General features: G+C 44.3%; 1 protein-coding gene across 1 annotated transcript; it reads right to left on the reverse strand.

The window, feature by feature from the left end:
* Positions 1-321: 321 nt before the first annotated feature.
* Positions 322-21,615, reverse strand: LOC146199451 (solute carrier family 22 member 13-like). Its single transcript, XM_084594938.1, has 13 exons — positions 21,536-21,615; positions 21,346-21,403; positions 17,993-18,271; positions 16,783-16,917; positions 15,505-15,608; positions 15,227-15,381; positions 13,713-13,881; positions 11,648-11,777; positions 10,570-10,694; positions 8,546-8,760; positions 7,787-7,968; positions 5,740-5,964; positions 322-1,189 (listed from the first exon to the last, which is right to left on the reverse strand). Exons 3-13 carry the CDS (start codon positions 18,215-18,217, stop codon positions 1,142-1,144), a joined length of 1,713 nt encoding a protein of 570 aa, XP_084451064.1. The 5' UTR covers positions 18,218-18,271; positions 21,346-21,403; positions 21,536-21,615; the 3' UTR covers positions 322-1,141.
* Between the last annotated feature and the right edge of the window lie 2,735 nt (positions 21,616-24,350).

Here is a 24,350-nt window from a genome sequence, read left to right on the forward strand (position 1 = left end):
TTTGTGTAAAATTACCACCAGAGGTCGGTAAGCCAGTGGTCAGTCATAGGCTCCATCACTATCTATTTCGCTCGGTGAAGAAAGACCCGTCAGGAAAACTCGCGCATTGGAGCCGCTATATCGGACTTAGTTTGAATTACCCGCGCTTGAGGCCACGTGGTTGTGACCTTACAAAATAACCCAGCCAATCGGAGCGATGTCACAAACAATATCGGATAAGATTCTTCGTCGGTGCTGGTGAGCGTATGAGTGCTCGCGCAATAACAGGCACATATGACAGTACAATGCTGAAAGAACAGTAAAAGGAAACATAACATCAACATTTAGGAACGCTGAAGGACGCAGTGTAACTACACAGGGTTTCATTGTCTCCCAGCAAGTGCAGTGTGCACATACAGCGCGATACATTCACCCATGGGCAGCCTATTCACTAAATGATTTTTTTCTGCTCCTCGATCTTACAACATATTGTGCGGCAGCACCTCTCAAAGTAGACTTCTTAGGAAAACGGTTACCTATAACCGGCAGCCAAGGAGCCTCTATGTTATTGTGCCCTAAATGCACTCACACAAGGAAGTAGTTTAATGTCGCCGTTGCGGAGGGTGAAATTTTTAATTATTGCTTCTCAATGAAGGGCAATGTTGAATGAAGACTGTTTGAAAGGGTGCTCATATTGGAGCCTTAGATTGGTCAAGAGACACAAACTAGACAATCATGTCACCTTAAAAGTGTGTGACCGAGTTTCATCCGCTAACAGCTTGTAAACGCCATGTACACATTGAATCATGCGGCTCAATCTTCGCGCATCCTTCAGATGCAGCCTCAACTTCGGTGAAACATGCAAAATGTCTTGCTTCACGACAGCAGAAATATTGCAGCGGTAAAATCGCTTCGTGCGTATCATTAGTTCTTGTGTGACTGTTGATCCATCTCAACGCTGTAGCCCTGGGTGGCACGGTGGGGTAACACCCTTCAGTTCAAGGCCTCTTGCAAGCACTCAGTAGGAAACCTCAAAATCAAAAACGGAATGAAAATCTTCTCGGGAAACTGGCGACTTCAGGGAACTTTGAAATTAGTTCCTCGTCTCTCCATTTCATTCCGGTGGCTTGGTTTCTAAGTGACTGCTTTGATATTTATAATTTCACAAGCGTTCTTGAAGCACGCTGTTGGTCGGTGATGATTTCGATTCCTGTAGGAGAAAGGAAAGGAAATTAAAAATAAAAATGAGACTGAATTTCTGTGCTCTGTAGATTACCCATTGTAGAACACGTCATTTTAGGAATATTTATTACAAGTCTGTCATTAATCTAAAAGCACGATATTTACACAGACATCTTGCTTTGGGCACACGTGGGGAGCATAAGGATTGAAAAATTACGAGGGACTTTAGCGACTAAAGCAATGAAAGGCGAAAGCCATAGTGCCGCATTCTGCTACGCAACTGGCACTAATTAGAAATGATTTAATTATTTAGTCATTGGTTATAATTATTTTATTAGACATGTAATCTGACAAAATGTGATTCACTGGAGAAGGTAATGGCAACCCACTCCAGTATTTCCTGCCAAGAAAACCCTATGGCCAGTCACAATACCATTATCGATATGGCGCCGGAAGATGAGCCCCCCAGGTTGGAAGGCGTCCCACATGTTACTGGGGATGAACAAAGGGCGATTCCTAGTAGCTCCAGGACGAATGAAGCGGCTGGTCTAAAGCCAAAAGGACTCTCAGTTGTGTATGTGTCGGGAAGCGACCGGAAAGTCCGATGTTGCAAGGAGATGTATCACATAGCAATATGGAATGTAAAATCTATGACGCAAGGTAAACTGGATATCGTCAAGCGAGAAATGGACAGATTGAACATTGATATCTTGGGTATCAGCGAGCTCAAGTGGACCGGAATGGGAGAATTTAACTCCGGCGACCATTATGTCTTTTATTGTGGGCACGAATCCAAGAGAAGGAATGGGGTCGCTCTCATAGTAAACAGAAGAATGGGCAAAGCAGTGCTAGGGTACAACCTCAAAAACGACCGAATGATTTCACTTCAGATCCAAGGTCACCCTTTCAACATAACAGTTATCCAAGTCTATGCACCGACCACTGCTGCTGAAGAAGCTGACGTTGAGAGATTTTATGCGGACCTACAATGCCTTTTAGACCGCACCCCATCATCAGACGTCGTTTTTCTCATAGGAGACTGGAATGCTAAGGTCGGGAGTGAAGAAATATCCGGAATTACAGGCAAGTTCGGTCTTGGTGAGCCAAATGAAGCTGGGCAGAGGCTAGTAGAGTTCTGTCAAGAAAACAACCTGACCATAGCGAATACTCATTTTCAACAGCACAAGAGGCGCCTGTACACATGGATTTCACCGGACGGTCTGTACAGGAATCAGATCGATTATATTATTTGCCGGCAGAGATGGAGAAGCGCTATACAAGCAGTAAAAACAAGGCCTGGGGCCGATTGTGGCACTGATCATCAGCTTCTTGTTGCCAAAATTAAGCTTCGAATGAGGAAAACGCAGAAAACTAGAAGGCCTTTCAGGTATGATCTGGATCAGATTCCATTAGAATATGCTGTGGAAGTGAGGAATCGATTTCAAGAATTAGATCTAGAAGACAAAGAGCCCGAAGAGATGTGGACTGATGTTCGTGATATAATACAAGAAGTTGCTACTAAGGTAGTTCCAAAGCAAAAGAAATGCAAAAAAGCAAACTGGTTATCTGAAGAGGCTTTGCAAATAGCTGAGGAAAGGAGGATGGCAAAAGGTATGGGGGAAAAAGAAAGATACAAGGTTCTCAATGCGGATTTTCAGAAAATAGCAAGGAGAGATAAGAATGCCTTCCTGAACATAGTGTCAAGCAGTTGAGGACAACAGCCAATTAAGGAACACAAGAGCTCTGTATAAGACAATCAAATATATCAAAGGAAGCTTCTGTGCTAAGCTGGGCGTGATAAAGGACAAACGAGGCAAGGACCTCACTGAAGCCTCAGAGATAAAGAAGAGGTGGCAGGAATACACAGAAGAACTGTACAAGAAGGACCCGGATGTGCAAACCCAACATAGGACGGTTGTGATTACTGATCTCGAGCCGGGCATCCTGAAGAGTGAAGTTGAATGGGCCTTAGCCAGCCTTGCTAAGAACAAAGCTAGCGGAATTGATGGTATTCCAGCTGAGTTGCTTCAAAACCTCAACCACGACGCTATTAACACACTGCATACATTATGTCAAAAGATTTGGACAACCCTGCAGTGGCCACAGGATTGGAGGAGGTCAGTTTACATCCCCATTCCAAAGAAAGGCAGTGCCAAAGATTGTTCCAACTACCGCACGATCGCGCTTATTTCGCATGCTAGCAAGGTGATGTTAAAAATCCTGCAAGGTAGGCTGCAGCAGTATGTGGATCGGGAGCTTCCGGACGTGCAAGCTGGGTTTCGCAAGGGCAGAGGAACTAGAGACCAAATTGCCAACCTTCGCTGGATCATGGAAAAAGCGAGAGTTCCAGAAACCCATTTACTTCTGCTTTATTGATTATGCGAAAGCGTTTGACTGCGTAGATCACAGCAGATTGTGGCAAGCTCTCCAAGAGATGGGAGTTCCAATTCACCTCATCTGTCTCCTCAGGAACCTTTATGAAGGGCAAGAGGCCACAGTCAGAACTGGGCATGGTCTTACTGATTGGTTTCCGATTGAGAAAGGGGTGAGGCAAGGCTGCATACTGTCGCCCTGCCTATTTAACCTATATGCAGAGTGCATCATGAGGAAGGCCGGTCTGGACGAGTCTTCAGCTGGAGTGAAGATTGCTGGAAAACGTATCAACAACCTTAGATATGCGGATGATACCACTTTAATGACAGAAAGTGAAGTGGAACTCAAGAGACTTCTGATGCGCGTACAAGAAGAGAGTGAGAAGTTTGGGCTTAAACTGAACATTAAAAAGACAAAGATCAAAGTGGAACTCAAGAGACTTCTGATGCGCGTACAAGAAGAGAGTGAGAAGTTTGGGCTTAAACTGAACATTAAAAAGACGAAGATCATGGCGTCTTGCCCTATCAAGTCCTGGAGCATCAATGGACAAGAAGTGGAAGCTGTGACAGATTTTCTGTTCTTGGGCGCCAAGATTACCTCGGAAGGAGACTGCAGCCATGAAATTAGGAGACGCCTGCTTCTGGGAAAGAGAGCAATGGTTAGCCTTGACCGCCTAGTAAAGAGCAGAGACATTAGTCTGCCAACCAAGATCCGTATAACCCGTGCTATGGTCTTTCCAGTTGTGATGTATGGATGCGAGAGTTGGACTGTGAAAAAGGCTGACCGCCGAAGAATTGACGCGTTTGAATTGTGGTGCTGGCGAAGACTCTTAAGAGTTCCTTGGACTGCCAGAAGATCAAATCAGTCGATATTGTCGATCATAAACCCTGACTGCTCATTGGAGGGTCAAATTCTAAAGTTAAAGCTCAGCTACTTTGGTCATCTGATGAGAAGAGAGGAGTCGCTGGAGAAAGATTTGATGTTGGGAAAGGTTGAGGGTCGCCGGAGAAGGGGTAGGCAGCGAACGCGATGGTTAGATGGCATTCTGGAGGCATTGCAGATGAAGCTATGTGATGTTAAGAAGATAGTGAGAGACCGGAAAGCGTGGCGCGACATGGTCCATAGGGTCATGAAGAGTCGGACACGACTGAACGCCTGAACTGAACTGAACTGAATTATTTAATTATTTGATAATCAGTTCATTATTAAATTATTCAATTCGTCATCAATCAGGAATTATTAGTCCTTAATTTGTTATTGGTTTTGGATTGACATATGGCCATATAAGGCACGCATTCGCACATACTGTGGTGGTGCTCAGTGATTGGTCGAGACCTCTATGACGTCATCCCGCCTCGGCCATTCATAGCCGCATCAAAAGCGGGACACATTTTGTCTACGATAGCATGGGCCATTAACGGCGTATGCCTTAAAAGTCAAGTCGTCCTCATAAGAAAAATGATCAATGTTGACGCAATTGTCAGCAGCCGGGTCAGAAAAAGCGTTAGCAAGGAAAATGTTTCTGGCACGTCTTCAGAGTAACTAGAGAAAACATTTAGCACATAATACCAGCTAAAACGAAACATTTTTCTCCAGCATTCGTTTTAATTTTCCCATCTAAATCATGAACACAATAGCGACAAGGGCCGCCCCTGTTGTAACTCAGTTTGTATTTGTACAAACAAATATTTTTTGCCTGGTCAATTGATGATTGGAGTCCTTCAGCAGCTGCTCTACTGTATCACTGTAGACATTCAAAACTCGTCCGTGCAGCTGACACTTCGGTACTCTTTAATACTCTACCCTTTCTTAGAACTCACCGCATTACGCCAAGCAACATCAGATATCTGCTGTCAGCAGTCGTGCCCTGCTCATGCACATTTTTCTTCATTTTAGGCGTGATATAATCAGTGTTACCCCCTTCACTTTTCATTGGTGGCAGCGCCGTCCAAAATTTAAGCCTTAACATTAGCCTTCAAGTTGTGTAGTATGAGTGAGCAGCAGCAAGACGCGACATCATATGCTCTTGAGGAACACGCGAAATGTAATCCAGTTCATTCGCATGCTCCAGCTTATTCTATTTTTATTGTCTGGATGTGCGCACAATATACTCGCCCTTTCGTATACATTGCTCAAGAAATAGAGAGGGAGAAGACGAGTTGCTTTGTAAAGGATTTGAGGAAAGATAGGTTTCAAGCTGCGTACCACTCCGTTTGATTCTGTCTGACTGAGACGCGCATTGCGGCGGTTCCGCCGGGCGGTCACGAGTGGGCAGAAGCAGAACGATTGGCCCCGCGCGAAGTTCTCCCCGTCCTCGATGCTCTGCGGCAGCGCCTGGTTCAGGGTCTCAGGCAGCATGAAGAGCAGCACAGCCGCGATAAGGCTGAGGATGCCCATCACCATCATGGGCAAGTACTTGTCGTATTCGGTCTGCAATAGATAAGGACAGTTGATGAGTGAGCACTAGTTTTGTATGTGTACGAATAATATACTCCGCTTTTTACTTTAACTCGAGATAAGGGTTTGGGTAGGTTAGCGAGCGTGTCAAATATATGCACTCTGCAGCTTGGTCTCACAGCCAGAGAAAATCCCGCGTCCATTCGGGACAGCTTAATTTTGTCGTTTTCCTCATACGCTTAACTCTGAGTTTGGGGGCTGTACTCTGACTAAAAAAAAATTAACGTCCAGTACACGTCGAATGAACTGACAATCAGACCAATAAGTTCGAATTTCGCGCCGCCTAACCATAACCTACTAATCCAAGCATTCTGTTTATGACGGCTATACGTATGTGGCGAGACCACTAATGTCTTCTTAACTCCGTTGGTGAACAACAATTTATTGATTCATCTACATTTTAAAGTTTGTGAAGATGGGTCATGACACTATTTGTAATTATTATTTTGTTATGCATTCAGGTCTAAGAGCATGCAACTGATATCTATGCTTCAAAATACCTTTCTGCATGCCTCTGAAGGCATATTATTACAGAGTGTATTACTGAGCGTAAGAACTGTTAAATTAAGGACTACAAAACGTTTGGACTCGTAGAATGAAACACATAGACTTGATAAATATATTTATGCTGGCTGACAGAGCGAACATTTTGTAAAGTATGAGTAGGATATGAATTTGTTGCGAAGCTGTCGATCAAAGGCGCACTTGGTAATGCTCTGTATAGCCTACTACTTGGTCTATATTTGTAGAAGGAGGAGATCTGACTCCTCACCATTCGATAGAACCTCTCAAAAAGTCTAAGTCCCTAGTTAGGCTAACGTCCGCTAGTGGTGGCTACTCACTTGCCTGTTAGCAAAGGCGTTTCTCTCTTCTCGAACAGAAGCGGTGTCACATTTGTTTTGCGTCGCATTGTTTTCTCCAGTTTTCGAACGCCTCGTGAATGCTATTCTTTACACTAGGTAGCAATTATATAGTGGTTACTTTTACGGGAAACTAACTAGCATTTATAGAAGGTTGGAGATCCATCTCAGCGATTTCAGGTTATTTTTCACTATGGAGACGAACACGGCGTTGATTATGGCTTCATTCCAACCTGTCTTGAGGGGATGCATAACTAAGTGTATAGCTGCACGGCACCGCACTCCGTCATGTACCCTTACCATGGCACCTGTAAATTTGACCAAATCACATGGTCTCATGATGTCACACCCTAGATACAAAGCATTCCCGGCCACGTCACTTGCCAACTGTCACATGCTAGAGTACCTACCATCTAGGCCATGTCATGTGACCTTTGAACGTCATCTGCATCTCGGTCAATCATCGACTTTAGTGGTGAATGCAAGGCAAAATCGCATGGTGTGAAGTAAAATGCTATTGCATTAATATTGTCGCTGGCCGCGAAAACTATGCGGCGCTATTGTCTATGGAGAAAGGCGATGCTAGTGTTGAGCGCGCGCAGAGCATCAACGAATGACAGCGGACAAGGCGCCTCTGACATCCCGTTTTGTCGTGAAGGCCTTCACTGTAACAACTTGGTGGAGGTGCTGGGTGCGTGCTTCGGTAATTCTGATGCAGAGACGAAACGTGCCGAATAGACATTGGCTCGTCGTGGACAGTGCATGAAGGCCTTCACGGCAAAAGAGGGTGTCAGAGACGTCTTTTCAGCTGTCAATAGTAGCAGCTCTGAGCGCGCTCAGCACTAACATTGTCTTTCTCTATAGCGCATAGCGTCTCGTCGTCTTTGCGGCTTCTAACTATATGATGAAGAGTAGGACGACAAAGAAGTACGTACCAGGGACGCGACTTGCGCTCCAAGAAGGCTCCCGATGTCACCCATAAGACGTTGCAGGAAGAGCACGCGCCCGCGAATGACGGTGGGGAAGAGCTCGGACGAAGTCTGGAAGGTGATGTTGTACCCTCCAGCGAAGGACATCATTGAAATAACACCCATTATCAGCGTCCACGTCTGGTCATCTGCATATCGAGAAACGGAGCTCTATTCAAGTCATTAAAGTTTAGATAAATTGATAATCTGCTTCGGAAATATAGAGGCTACACTGCTCCTGCCGCAGCGACTCAGTGGTTCGGGCGCTCGACTACTGATTCTGATGTATCGTGTGCCATCCCGACTGCGGCGGCTGCCTTTGATAAAGGAGGAAGGCAAAGCCCACGTCTCTTGTTCGTGGACAGTGGTGGTCGAAATCACCCCGGACGGTGATTTAGACCCCCCCCCCCCCCCCCCTCCACCTTGTAAACGTTTAATTCAGCACTTCCCTAAAGTTGTGGTTCGGGTGTGCCCTTGTAATAAGAGCTTTACGCATTCTTCCTCACACACTGCCCACACCTGCACCATTCACTGCTACTCTCACTAGTGCTGTGAAATACGCTCAATATATATGCCCTGCGTATTAAAAGGCTACAAAGGAAGACGTTCTTGCCAGAGTAAAGCACATTTGAGCTTCCTCGGCTTCAGTGTTGACTACGCATAAATTGTCACCACCCCCACTACTTACTTTCACATAAAACCAACAACGCTAAATGGCGACTGTACCTGTTCGCACAATAGCCATGAGGAGGCAGACAACCCCGCCCAGCAACATGAAGCCGGCGTTGGGCCAACGTCGGCCGAGGATGTCCAATGCTGTGATGCAGAGAATGTTGACGGGCAGTTCGAAGGCGATGGCAATAGAATAGATGGCGTAGAGGTTCAGGCCCAGGCGGCCAAGTCCCAGAGCGTTAGAGTTGTAGCACAGGCATACGATAAAGCTGCGCAAATAGGGAAACAACTCACACGGCGAACATGCCACCAGCGGTTCGAATTCAGAACTAACAGGCAGCAACGTGCACACATTGTGAATATCAACACTTGTAAGTTGGTTGCATGTTCCGTTCTATCTTATCTAACAAGAAGATTATATTTAGTTATGCGGCTCTGAACATCAACTGCCTGCAGAGGTGTTTTGGAACTGCTTGACACCTGCAGCAGTTCTGCGCAACGAATTCATGCTCCTGTCCGGAGCTGCCGCACGTGAACTGAAATGGTTGAACTTGTCAGCTTTGGAATTAAATGCATTAACTCATGCGAAGCTAGTCACACAGTTCAACAACAAACAACTGGGAGGAAAAGCATCGAACAATGGCTCAACGCTCCTCCTAAATACCATGCTACGAAAAGCTGGAAGCGAATACTACTTTTCGTCTACTGCAAAATGTAAGCTGGGAATGTTATTATAAGGCGTGTGTTCTACAATACTTGCAGTGCGAGAGCTTTTATGAATTTGTCTTCGTACAGCATTTTTACGCAAGGATCACGACTATAATAAGCACCATGTGAAAGTAGTGAGCGTGCGTCGAGAATTAAAGATATGGTTCGGCATGTAACTCAACACTATCACAAATTCGTTACAGGTTTGCAGGCTTTAGAGCTATTCAGAATAACGGTTATTTTCCCTCTTGTTGAGTCAGCGGGGAATGCTATTCATGGTTACACTTTTTAGATCCCCGCACCCACAAGGAAGGATTGCTGCGGCTCATAAACGCTATGCGTCAAGTAGGGAAACATTTTTTTCACATAATCTCCAAAAGAAGACGTCAGAAGTCTTGCTGTAAGGTGAAGCTTGTATTAATGATAAGTGCGTGCTTATCTAAAAAGAGGACAGGGACGTCCCGAGTGGTCGAACCTAGCCTCATACCTTTTTAGCAATGTGGCTAAATATGAAAGCTAAACTTTGGAAATCTTCATAATCTTTGTAGAAGTTAGTCGCAGCCGCGGACCATGGCTGTCTATTTACAAAATCAACATTGACTTGCGAGCTCATATACTGCTGCGATAGTAAGCCAAGCATTATTATTACATCTTTGTAGTTGATGAATCTCGTGGTGGCTCAGCAGGTAAGGATAAATACCTCCGTAAGCATGAATGTATCGGAAAGCTGTATAGCTTGACTGAGGTTATTAATTTGTTTATTTTCTTTATATGAGCAACGCCCCAAAGAAACTCAGACTATGAGGGACGCGGCAGTGGAGGGCTCAGCATAAATTCCGATTATCCGAGGATATTTAACATGTGCTGGCATCGCACAGCTAGCACACGGACACCTTTGCGTTCCGCCTCCATCGAAACGCGACCGCCGCAGTCAGTTTCGAACATGACTAATCCCTTTTAGTAGCCAAGCACCTAACGACTCAGCCACTTAGAATAGTCTGGCAAATAATAGTAATGATTATTATATTTGCTCCATCAAGCAGATTTTCTGAAGCATGAGTTCGGCTAACATTGCCAAAGGTTGATGCTTGATTGCTGCAACTTCTATAAAGAGAACACATTTGAGATGATGTATAACCACTTCTCTGCATTCAAGTCGCGATTAGGGCCATAAGATGCGGGTGAGATGCACATCTCGGACGTGGAGAATAATGTACAACGTGCGTGCCGGGTGTTGCACCAGGTTTAAAGACAATATGCCGGGGAGGGCTCGAAGGGTTACTTTGGCACCTTCTTTCTTATTGTTTCCAGGTTCACTGCGGTGACCTGAAAAAATAGGGCAAAGCGTATGTAAGCTGTAGCGCACTTACCAGCCAAGATAAGCTAGGATTACGATCCTGCGTAGCCTGGGATACTTGACAACGGCGAGGGTTGTCTTCCAGAACCCTGTCTCTTGCTTGGGTACATTGCCCTGGGGGTCCTTGGTTGCCGGATCCTAAGGGTTAGATACGACACTGTAAACCTGTGGCTACGTGATCCTTTGGGATCACGTAGCCACAAGTTCGTGCTCAAAACAGCATATTCCACGAGAAACAGTGCGAGCTGCTCCTTTCAGTGCACTTATATGACAGCGGTGACACCAACCTCTTGCTGATAACGAAGGCTATCTTTAGTACCACACGCTACCTGACTGAGGATAAAAGTGGACTCAGGAGGGCAGTGCATACAAATCTAATGGCCTTCTAAGTTGTACATTCATAGCTGTCCAAATATATCCACGTAGCATGAAGCCTTTGACCCCACTTAAGAGGTCTGGTTTATCTTTAGCGGTATTGTTTCGCGCACTTAGACTCGCTTTAAGTGAGCAAAAAGGGAAGAAACCGTGTAAGGAATTCCCAGCACATATTTCGCTGTTAGTCTGTTCCTTTTTCAACTAAGCTTTGACAGATAGGTTGACATCGTTTCCCCCTACATAGAAATGGCTAGGTCCGACAATTGATGTTAACAATTCTACAAACCATACCTAAATAACAAATGCAAAATAGAAATTCACGAGCAGCTATCAAACGAACAACAATTTGCTTTGATGGCTTACGTATACTTTCCATGCGGTGCAAAAAAAAAAAAAAAAAAAATGATCACCTGTTTTTAGTGCTATTCTACCCAGAAGTGGAAAGCATCTTTCCAGCTCATATCTTTGATCGAGATTAAGGACATGCCGCTTTCACGAAGCGCGCAAACGCAGCTAGCATCTAAGTCGCTTTCTGAATGAATTAAGATAGCTGAACGCATACGCATCGCCCTCTTTTTAAGCCGGTGGAAATCCTTTGCGGTAATTTTCATTCAACGCAAGGCATTTTGCTGCGCTATTGTATTCGTTTCTTTTCTAATTAGAGAATAGCGAATTCACGAGTGCGTAGCTGCGCCAAGTATAGGGCAACGTTTCACCTGTAATAGTTCGTTGAGTCGCTCTTCGGTGACAGTTTTTCCGTTGAAGTGAGCAATTTTCTGGAAAGTCTCTAGTGCTTTCTTCTTTCTGCCAACGGAGAGAAGCCAACCTGACGATTCTGGTAGCCACCTGCGTTGTCACCGTTTCAAGGAAATGGGTGGAGCTAAGAACGATGTAAGGGGGCACACATATATATAAGATAAAAAGTAATAGAGCCATCAAAGAAATTCAGTGGCTAGGACACGCACTGCAAGGACACACATATGTCCACATAAACCTTTTTAGCCAAGTAACTTAGAAAGTAGTGTTGATTCATTTATGAATTCTAAATAAAACAGCGTATTAAACAGCTGGTGTCGTAAGAGAATATGGTGGCAACTGCTGAAAAGTTGTTTGAGTGTCTGTCTGTGCGAATGTATTAATTTTATTAAACCAAACGGCCGATGCTCCGGCTGGCCCGATTAGAGCATAGTTTCATGTTATTGAAAAAGTGAACGACGGTAAACATTCCCCGGTTTCACCAGGTTACCAGGGGTTGTTTTCTGACACCAGTGAAGCTTGTTTGTTGTCTTTGAAGTAAGCTAGAATTCGAGGTTCGAGCGAAGTGCTACTTGTTTGTTAGTTTATTTTAGTATAATGGGGCCTATTAAAAAGGAAGTAATATAAAGCATCCAGGCCATGTCGATAATGAATATCCAAAGGTTCAATAAGGGGATAAGGGGGGGGGGGGGGGGGGAGGGGATGGAGGGGGAAGCCGAACTATTTGTTCAAAAGCGAGCACAGTTGTCGTGGTATGATATCGTAATGATGTAGAATATAGACTATAAACGCAGATCTGAAATGTTTACCGCTTCTATTCATTATAAGCTTAGCAACGCGAGGATACGCACCCAGTTATGTGTATGCGCATAATATTAATTGTGCAGCTTCCCTACCGTCGGAATCTAATAGTGTATACCTCTACTTCGAATCGAACACGAATAATGTAGCTTTTCTATCAAATGTGACAATAGGCTACCTCCGCTGCCGAATCGAATACGGATAGTGCAGCTGCCCTACAAATCGAATACGAATGGAATAGTGACTGCACAGGTTTGAATATTCGTGATATATTTGATACACTGGTGAAAAATTGTACAAGACCGGCAATAGTGTAAAACATTAAAGCGCTAGCGAAGATGCTGAGATACTATGCCAGTTTCTGAAGTTCCAAGATGCAGCGGTTACAAGACGAAACGCTAAGGGCTTTAGCACGAATTCAGCATGTTAAGTCTGTGGGAGTCCAGTTAGACGTGTAGCAAAATGATTAATTTTTATTGATGACGGAAGGGAATAAACTACAGGGACACCTCAGGTTATTAGACGGGCGACACCATAAATGAGTCATGGCCTCCGAGATGTGGTATCAAGGCAAGGCTGCTAAACATGCACGAGCCCTGCCGCATCGTTCATTCTTAGAAGCCATGTATGAGCATTACTATCGCTGCTACACGAATAAAACGCGTATCGCTGAAGGATATGCAGCGTCGGTATAGGCTTTTTTTGGATCAATCATCGAAGAAAAAAATACTACGACAGGCCTTATTAAAATCTGGCTGCAGCTACACTAAATGTATTCTAAATATTTATAGCTTGGTCAGTTCGGTTCAGATAATTTCCAAAATGCGCTATTTGATCCGTTTAAATAATCGAATGCGATGATATTTAATTCGGTATTAGAAATTTTCGAATATTCTCGTACCCCTAGCGCCCAGAGATGAAGCTGATGGTTGCGCACGCACTAGCATACCATTGATAAGTGAGCTGCTGGCGATCACCTCTGGGTATATTCGTAAATGGTCCAAGATTGCGAACTACACGGTCGTATGCACCGCGCACTATCAAAGCAGCGTAAATAAGTTGCGACAAAAAAAAAATGCGGCCTGCCTTTACGTACTTGATACAAGGCTGCAAAAACATGTTTACTCAATAACCATGTCCGTGGCTACATTAGCCGTGCAATCCGAATCAACAGTGGTTTAATGCCCTTTTAAGGGCCAATAAAAGGAGTTTCTCGGTGCCTACCAGAGGGAGACAAGCAGGACGGCGTCGATAACGGTGTTGGTGATAAGGAGGCCCCTCCAGCTCTGGATGAGATAGGTGTACCAAGGTAGCGCAGTGGCTAGCACGGACCAGTTGACGGCCCACAAGAAGGCGACGAGTGTGCGTCGCTCTTTCACGGTGTACTCCAGAGCTGCACCAAGAAAACAAAGAGCCTTACAGTAACCATAAAAATCTTTCAATATTACACGCTAATTAGATGCACGTGACATCGAAGAGTGTTTCGTACGGCATACTAGTGCCCCTAAAATAAAACAAAGCACACGAATGAAGAAAATTTCGTTTCGTGGCGCACCCTGCAATCGGATGCGCACATGTATAGCTTAGGTGCATTTAGAACAGCCGGACGTTAAGCTTTGAGAAATTCAAGAATATATAGTTGCTAGGAGACAACGTTTGAGAACACCGCCCCTTCTCCCAAACAACGTACAAGACGTCCATAAACAAAGATCACGGGAGAAGGATAGAAAGCGAGATTTTGAAACTTGACGCCGCCCGACCTAGGAAACTTCAAAAAAACGTCATTCAATATTAGGATAATTGCCACATGTCGACCAGAAATCAAATTAAGGGTGGCGAGGCAAATATTTTCAGATTAACGAAAAACATTGCAGACAGAGTTTTTGACAAAAGAAAGCTGTCGAAAAGCCATGCGCTCCTGCAAGCCGTGATTCTTGGCGCTGTGTAGATTAAGCGACAAAGCGACCTAAACTAAGTGAAGTATTTTTGTCATAATTCGTTATTGGTTAATATATGCCAAGCTTGAAAATGCACGCGCCTCGCTTTCGTCGGGAAAATGTTTTCCAACTAGAATTATTCTTATTAGTATAAATTAACAAGAACAATTTTACTGCGTTTTAAAAGCTTTTCTTTTGTATCCATCGCCCTCTGGAATGATTATCTCCCGCAGAAAGTAAACGCTCATTGCCGAGTGGCTCAAAGAATACGAGCGTCAAGTAGCGTTGGCCCCACCATTTGTTCGCCTCCCTAAAGCTGCCAATCATAAAACAATAAAGAAAAAGAATGTGAAAATCCGGAGTTAAAAATATGTTTGCTGTATTAAATCGTATTAGCGCTTCCTTTCCAGCGAGTATTAAGAGTTACCTGCACAACTCATTCTAAGTCGGAAGCTTTGTCGGGCGAGACGTGCAATGTTGTTCAAAAGTTCGTGTTCAGATACTGCGTACGAAACAGACTAACATGTCCAATTGCCGGGGTAGAGGCGAAAGAGCGCTAGGCTAAGAAAGAGTACCCGTGGAAAGGTAAACAGAATGCTCCGTAACTGTACATATATGCATGCCGCTTTCAGAGTATTTTACATCAATCGGTTGCGAAATGAAAATGCTTCAAAACCTATCGCCGAGTAGTGGTAATGTCATACATTCTTTTTTGGTACTTGTAGATAGTAAAAAAGACGAACTGCAAGCATGCGTTGTTTTTTGCCCCAATATCCCCGAATAACAGCATCACTGGCTCACCAATGACATAGATTGTGGTGCACACGGTGTCGGAGCCCATTGAAGTGAGGAACCTCCAGATGGGGAATGTAGAGAAGTTGGAGAAGAATGTTCCTAACAAGTTTCCAGTGGCACCGATGAGGATGACTAGTATCACGGTTTTCTTCCTGCCTATTCTGAAATGCACAAATACAGATACTGAGGAGTGCGTGTGTTCAAGAGTACACAATAGGTATATTTGGGCTTTAAAAAATCGTGTTGAATGGGAAACAAGCAGAAGATAAAAACTTATCGCTTACCTGTCGGCAAGAAATCCCGAAAGCAAGTAGGAGACTATGGAGCCTGTAAAGTATGCTGTGTGGACGGCGTACATCTTCCAGCTGTCGCCGCAGACCCATTGATTCTGCGAGTGTATTAAAGGGAAACGGGGGGGGGGGGGGGGGGGGGGGGGGTATAATAACATGCTTGGTTTCAGACTGACAGGGCAATCAGCATTGTGCACAAATGAAATAATCTAATAACAATTAAAGAATGAAGGCTAATTTAAAACCTAATGACAACTTCGATGGAGCAATGCTATACAACATTTTTTTGGCTCGTTTTAACTTAAAATGTCGGCAAAAATATTCAACATTTGGGAAAGTATCGTGTTAAAATGCAGAAAGTTTCAGTTACGAGATCGCTTCCAGAGTGGCGACATGCTAGAATTCTATTTCGCACCCATAAATTCCAGACATACGCTGTGTGCAGTGGAAATTGCTCATGACTGAAATTTCCGCATATCTTTCAACTGAATAAAAGCAATCGAAATATTATCAACTCACCCTTTGGAAGTTTTCCTGTTTCCTGCTACTTATAAAAAAACGCACTCAGAAGAACAACAGTTCTGGCAGAAATAACAAGGATAATATCGTTAGTATCCAGCAATTCCCGCAACCACACAACGATCGTACATCTACGGCACCGTGTCCCACCTTTGCACAAAACGAAGCGTAGGATCATATGTTCCGCCATTGTTGCTCAAACTTTATAGCTAAAGTAGAATTTCACCAAGGCCGAATATATGATAACTTCGCTAGAAGCCACATGACAGAAGAGACTCAATAAATCTCATTTATTAAGCATAAAGCAGTTGCAACTGTATAGTGCCTCCCTAGAGCCTAGGGACTGGTTGATATCGGCGACTAGCTCTTCTGAACAGCACGAGAGGACAGTGAGAGCTTTGAATGTGTGCTTAGTAGAACACTAAGAGGCGTATAACCAGGGTATCATAATCATCATCAGCCTGACTATACCCACTGCAGGGCTAAGGCCTCTCCCATACTCCTCCAATTAACCCGGTTCTGTCCTAGCTGCATCCACTTGTCCCCTGCGAACGTCTTAACCTCATCCGCCCACCTAACTTTCTGCCGCCCCCTGCTACGCTTTCCTTCCCTTGGAATTCCGTTTTGTTACCGTAAGCGACCATCGCTTATCCTCTCTTCACACTACATGACACCAGGGTATTAGGCCTGGCTTATGAGCCCGAGGCATCTGCATAGTATCTGCGCAAGAAGAGTTGAGACAACTTTGCTCACCTCCATGGTGACGGTGGTGTAGATCTCGTTGTTGTCGTAGTACCATCTTGTAGGGCAGGTGACCCACTCGCTGCCGATCTCGGTGACCGTGGTGTCATTACTTCCGTACTGGCCGTTAGCCTGTAGCTGCAGCAGCTATGAGAGTTGAACGGAATTCATTAATGTCAGCTTCGAAAATTCCAACAACAGCAGGAGGATTAAAAAGAGATCGATTCCCATTACTTTTCGCGGAAATGACGGGCTGCTTTTCTCCCACTGCGCACCCCTGGAGAGCCAACGAACACCGGAGGATCGCCTCGCAGGTGCGCATTTTAGTTTTTAATTGCTGCCTCTAATGATGACTAACTCCTCGTAGTTGTAAACATTATTGCTTTTTCACAAGAATTTGTATGCGTTTTAAAGAAGAGAGCGATTAAAGTGCAAGCTTCCAGATAGTATGCCGAGAGCTATCAGAGGTTAGGTTAACTTCATGAGTTTTTTCACGTGCGGCAATACGTTTAGAGATCTCTTTGGCACTTCATAAACAGTTATATCACAAGCGATCCACAGGCGGTAATCCCTTCTCAACACTAGGATGTATACCAAACAGGGCATATAATTTGCTTCTCTGCTTCTATCGTCAGTACACACTTCGTATAGCCTCCTTTTTTTTCGGCACACAACGATTTTTTCACGGTGATAGAGCAAACAGTTGTGTCAGTCTGCTGCTTTTCACTGCTTTTGCGCTTGCATTTGATCGAAGGTAGATTACGATAATTTACCGTGTTAGCATTAAATTTTAGTAACGAACCTAGATTCGTATCAAAAGAAGAACGTGATAGATTTGAGATATCACAGGTTATTATTATTATTTTCTTGACTAAGGCCGGTGTTTGATATCGTCAGAAGTAAGCTCTATATACTCAATGTCCAACGGCTACAACAAGAAAGACGACAGTAATGTAGGCTATGTGTTGATTCTCTTCGCGCCTTCGAAAATTTACTTTCTAAATTTCAGCATATATTTCGCATACAACGCTGCACGTTTTCTTTGTACTATCCGCAAGTAATTAATATTCCTTAGAGTCAAATAACAGCCACTCTTCTGTCTTTAGAGTGCACCCTTCTGATTCCTCATTAGGTTTCGCACTTTATTGTTCAATCCGCCATGCAGCACACTGCTAATACTAGGCGTGGACTACATTAGTGCAATAAACGTTGCGCTATGCACCTGGCAACGGCCTGGCGGTAGCGTTGTGACGTCAACGGGTGGGCCCGCGTCTTCGCCTGTGTCATTGAGGAAGCACCACTGACTGGCCGGCGTGATGTGGATGAACACCTGGCCGAAGTAGCAGAACGTGGCATGCCACGTGGATAGCACGAGTGCGGCAGTCACGATGGTCTTGTTGAAGAGGCCGTAGCCGCCGATCTCTCGCAGAACCTTCTCGAACTCCATCGCTTCGGTCGCTGTTGGTGTCTAGCCTGAACCACTGCGTTCTTCTGGGCTACGCTGCACATACGTAAGAGGTATACGAAGGTTATTTAATTGATGTATGTAGCGGCGAGCCTGCATGGTCTCAACCCGCGCAGTATTTACTGCGGTTTCACACGTATATTACTATCACTGGTACCTGGAATACAGTTGCTTGGTCTTCGTTAAGATATAATTGGGATTTATAGCTTGACCGCTGGAGTCTTCAAGCCTTTGTGAGGGCTTTGCATTGTTATTCCTAGAAATCTAAATATATTTGTTGGGAGATAACTGTCATTTGGCGAGCCGGGCCTGCTTCGGAATACCTGTTCATGATGAAAACGTCTTTCCCCACGCTTTATCAATCCTCAGTTGCGTAAGGAGAGCGCTTGCAATGGCGTTTCCTGCGAACGTGTCTAGGAAATAAGACATCTTGTTTGCTTTTTTTCTTTTTTTTTTTTTGGGGGGGGGGGGGGGGGCGCTTCGAATCGATTCACTAATCTCAATGCTCGGATTTTGTTGTGGTGTTATTGCACTTTCACATCTTATAAGCAATTATATCAATCGCAAAAAAGAAATAGGAACATTCCCAAAAGTTTATACCGGAATGAGTATGTAGTGATTTGGTTTTAATAACCTTCTCTCCTGCCATCTCGGTTCCATGATTTATAATTCAATAAAGGTTTGATATAATCACGATGATTCGGATATAAGGTTGCAGCCCGATTCCTCGTGCAGATATAAAACCTAGCTTACACGTATTGTTTAGAAAGAACCAGGTCATGGTAGATAGAATAAAGAAACCTTGCATTACTCTATTCTTCCAAGGCGTCATCTGTGCAGCAGTAGACCTACTACCTGTTTTAGTAATCGCGCGGTCAGTCCTATAATGGCTTCACTACTTTTGGTAACGAGTGTACCATCATCCGTCTTACATCTAATTTATTCTGCCCGAGCGATATGATTAACAGACGGACAAAAATCCAATGCGATAAATTTGCTTAATCAACGGTTTCTGCAAGCACAGCCTTTCCGAATTATGCTTTTGCTTTTGGGGCTTTCTTTGCTCGCGTTTCTTGCCAGGTTTGTGATTGTAGGTGCTCATACACTCTGCGAAAGTGACATTGAGCCTGTGTGTGATGTTGAGCGAGCCTTTATGTCTTTATATATGTGAATGCAGGCTACAAAAAGGTGAATGTAGGAGGTGGAGAGGGGAAGAAAGGTGGCGGTAAGTGGATAGATAGCTCTAAGCTCGAGGAGTGCGTTGAGGTGGTAGATGCTTCTGAAATGTGCAATCTAACGTCAGTAAACTTCACCACCAACAGATTGCAATTCCTGGGAGTCGTGAAGAGGAAAGGGGAGTCTACAGGCAGTATACGTTTTATGCAGTATTAAATCATACTGTATTATTATACAAACCCAAGCTCAAAAAAAACTCCCACGTTACACTTGTTAGGTCACTAGCAGTCTTGTTATTTCAGAAAAAAAAAAAGGAATCCGTTATTGCCGTTTTATCCCCAGACGGTGGAGATAAGAAGTAACATCGGGAGGTCCAGCTGTAAATTTCTCCTCATAAACCTTGGACCCCAATTAAAAAGCTGTTGAGGTGGCTGCAGATGACACCGTGCTAATGAACGGAGCATGCGATAAGTGATTACCGCTATGTTCCGCAATGACAGTGGCCCAATTAGAAGCCCGCGCGCATGACAGCGTTATCTATTAAATTCGAGCGCTCAGTTTCCGGCCAGCGCACCATCATCATCATCATCATCAGTCGGCCAAGACAGGGCAGGGTAGAGGCCTCTATAGTATTCCTCCAATTAATCCTGTCTACGCTAGCTGCATCCACATGACCCCTGAAAATATCTTAACCACACCCGCCCACCTAATTTTCTGCCGCACCCTGCTGCTTTTGTCTTCCTTTGGGGTACAGTTTGTTACCTTAGTGACCATTGGTTATCCTCCCTTCGCATTACATGTCCTGCCCATGCGCATTTTTTCTTGATTTCCATTAGAATGTCATTAACTCAAGTTTTTTCTCTGGGTCACTGTGAATAAAATTAGAATGGAGAGCATTTGACATATACTCGCAGATTATAACTAGTGGCTTACCTGTATCACTCAAGAGGAAAGTATATAACAGTTACATCTTAACAGTACTCACCTATAGAGCTGAAACGTGGAGGCTAACGAAAAGGGTTCTACCCAGCTGTACACTATGCAGAAAGACATAGGACGGAAATTTGTAGGTGTCTCTTAAGGAAACTGGAGAACCGGGGTATCGAAAGTCGCAGAACATAATGCAGTTACCAGTTTTCTCGAACCGACCAAAATTCATCTTGTCACTGTTTGCTGCTTTCCCGAGAGCGATGCAAAATATATTCGCTACGTCCGGCTGCCCGCCCAAGTGTCAAATCGAGCTTAGCTGGAACTGGTATTTGCTTTCTGCTGTGTTTCAATATTGCATTTTTTCTACATTCAGCATTCAAACAATGCTTACTCAGCACAATAGAGGTCATTTACAAGAATGTCTACGGCGTTATAAGGACTATTTTTCAAAGTTGTTGCAAGCCCACCAAGCACTATTCGCTAGATATTGCTTTCGTCATAACCGCCAATTGCTCATGACACTCGTAAACGCCCTGCCAAGAATCATTAATCATTATGCAAGAGCGGCAGCAAGAATCTGTGAGATAGCAAGAAGAATTAATGATAATCTGGTAAATTAAGGATGGGCATCTCTGTCCCACGTGCGCTAAGAATTGGGTACGCTCAGAAAGGGTGAAACAAGGGTGAGGAGTTGTGCGGCATTATTCTCGCTATGATCATTTCTCAAATGACGTGAATGTAGTTCATGAGCTCGATTGGTGTTTTTCTATGTCAAGTGTGAGACAGCTACCTTATCTGCAGAATGCTGCCGTTTCTTATTTTACACGTCGCTAGTGGGAAAGATTATACACCCTTATGGCTGTGAGGTAAGTAAAAAACAACGCTGCTTGTAATAGAGCACTGCGATCATATATCAGCTCGCATTAAGGAACTCGTCGAAATAACAAAATAACAGGTTAGATGAAAAATACGCATAAGTGAACGTGCGCAGTCTGCAGACTCACCGCTCTTGATGTAGAACGCTTCGGATGGCTTCGTAACGACGGCTGCAGAACGCATTCCCTGAAATGAAACGAAATGTGGAGAAAGCGCCCGCCTCCGCTTTTCTTCACCTCCAGCAGCCGGAGCAATATAATTTCGCCCCGAAGTCACGCATGAGCTGGACTGCAGGGTGCCCGGCGGGGGTCCACACACCTCGGCTTGCCTTTCCCCGTCCGAGCCACCGGAGCGTCTGGCGTCCGCGTGCCTCCACTTTATAACCGTCGTTTCTCGACCGCCGACGGCCGCTGTAAAGATATTGTTTGTCGTAATGCCGCAGCCACTGCTGAAAGCAGGAGCTCTTGTCGCGGATTCACGAGAAGACGAAGCAAGGTTTGTTGATGGTCTGTGTGTCTGTGTGCATGTGTGCGTTTGCGGCTGTAGCGATCACAGGAATGTGCGATGTGAGGAATGTACGAAAGCTGACTCGCACAATCAAGGTGGTCGTGAGCTGGTTTTATTTGTGGAAGGCCTATCGGAAATGAAGCATAAGCATGTAAAGTTGCAAGGAATAAAGTGCACTGTTTCGTGTTTTTGTATTTGTTTCACCCTAAATAAATAGATACTCAAGTTCACTGCGTCAAATAATTGCTGCGCCCACTGTGTCCGTATATTATGGCGACATGTTGACCTTGGTGGGAAGAGCACATCGGGGGGTGATTCCGCGCTTTTACAGCGTACGGACGGCTACTGTCTGTCCGGTTCGATAACTTCGGCACGCATGATAATTGTGCACAAGATAGTTGAGCTGCTGGCATATTGAATGCTGTTATTAATAGTGGTATACAGTTTTAAATTTATGACAAAACTGAAAAGCGAAAACAAAGTTTCAGTCTACACCGTCACAATGTTCTTAGGCGGTTAGAGCTGCGACCGATTGGTGCCCTAGGCTTCAAATATTACAAAGAAAGCAGAGAGTTTTGACAAATTATTTCTTTGAATAATGTTGTGAGGCTAATTCTTCCCGTTGAGCGCACGAAGAGTTACGGAAATGTATATTGAAAGGCGATTAATTTGTTAGCATAAAGAAAAGGTGGGTGCTCTTAATCTATCTGATGCTCTTTGTGGCCGAAATGATATATTTTGGATACAACAAACTACACAACCACACACAACAAAACCACCCTTTTAGGACATGAAATATTGGGTGCTGGATCGGTTCAGTGTGAATGAGATGCCGTCGCAAAACACGAATCTTTGGTGTTATATTTCAATAACTCTAGATACATTCTTCATTTTAATAGACAAGGATTACTCGCTATATACCTGTGATTACAGAAAGCGCTCCTCAATGTGAAATCTTGCATCGAAGGGAATATGAGTGAACGCACGAAGCCAGCCGTAATAGCTCTGGAGTTAGGGCGTTCGTCTTCTCCGCCTGAGTTTACGGCCGTGAAGGACACATATCTATGCATCCAAATGCAAGACGCCTGTTTACTTTTTGTTGTCAGTGGATGTAAAAGAATCCAAGGGGTCGCAATCATTCCAGAGCCATCCATTACGGCATCCTTCATAACCTATGTCGTTTCGAGTTCTGAAGTTTCTATTGCAATTTTTGTATCAGAAATAGACAGGCGAAGATCGCATGTACATGTACATTTAAGAGAGGGAGAAAGGAGGAGGAAACACTGAGTGAGGAAGGCAAGGTCAGAAGATGTTCTGGTTGACTACCCTGAGCCGGCTGAAACAGGGAAATAACAAGTAAAAACGAAGGAAACGAACTCTGTATGCTACGGCAAACGTTGCCACTCTTCCGCAACATCTCTTGCGAGTTGATAATATTGATCAATCCTGTCACACTTGACAAGCAGAGCTGACAACATTGTCTTAGAGTCCTGGAGACTGCCTTCGAGCGGTTATCAAAGCTGTCGTTGTGCACTTCAGCACTAGGTTAGCAGCATATGACATCCTGAAAATAGTTCCATATAACTCAGAGAAGATTTTTTGGGATGCAGATAATTCGGTGCTGCGGTGGTTGTCACTGGCCCACACAGTGTATAAAACCGAAGAATTATGTCGAAACAATGGAAAGAAAGGTTGAGTTCTCCAAGGTTCAAAGTTACTTTGAACGTGACAGCGTACAGTAAGAGTCACTGGACAAAACAAAACTGCTTCCTTTGCATGCGGATGTTTTTCTGTAGTCGCCCGTTTTGTCAACTAAGTACTGGACAGAAGGGTAAAGTTTACCTAGCGACTTCTGTCTATAGTTTATGTTTAGGGGAGCATTCCAGCCGGTAAGAGATCAAATGAAGGCCTGGCTTCGCACGAAGTCGACCATTTAAAGCTATTTTCAGAGTGGCTGTAAAAATGCTACTAAGACAAGCACTTAGGGTTAAGATAAGGATGGTGTTGACCAGATAAAGAAGTATGTGACAGCGTTCTAGCCTCAAATAAAGGAAAATTTTGGAGGAACGCTTAAGCTTCGGCTTTAAGGTTACGACGCATGATAGAGTTAATGGCTCTCGTTTGCCCTCTCTCCTAACCAATTCTTGTCCGCCCACATACACTTTGTTACTCACCTATAATTTATAATCATCAGCCGGACTGTGCCAACTCCAGGGTGAAGGCCTCTCCCATATTCCTCCAATTAACACAGTCCTGTGCTAGCTGCACCCACTTTACCCCTGCGAACTTCTTAACCTCATCTGCCCACCTAACTTTCTGCCACCCCCTGCTACACTTTCCTTCCCTTAGAATCCAATTTGTTACCATAAGCGACCATCTGTTGTCTTTTCTACGCACCGCATGTCCTGCTCATTCAATTTCTTCTTGATTTCTTTGAGAATGTCATTAACTTGAGCTATTTCTCTTACCCACTCTGCACTCTTCCTACCTCGCCTAATTACGGATACCTTAATTTCTTCCCGTAATAATACATATACTCTTTAGCATACTTTCGTATGTGAAAGGCCACCCGACATAAATATAAACTATCGCTTAACGAAGCCGTATACGTGCCTGCGTGCACTAT

The sequence above is a fragment of the Amblyomma maculatum genome, chromosome 2, assembly GCF_055883805.1.
Source record: "Amblyomma maculatum isolate TAMU_Amacu chromosome 2, ASM5588380v1, whole genome shotgun sequence".
NCBI classification, from domain to species: domain Eukaryota; kingdom Metazoa; phylum Arthropoda; class Arachnida; order Ixodida; family Ixodidae; genus Amblyomma; species Amblyomma maculatum.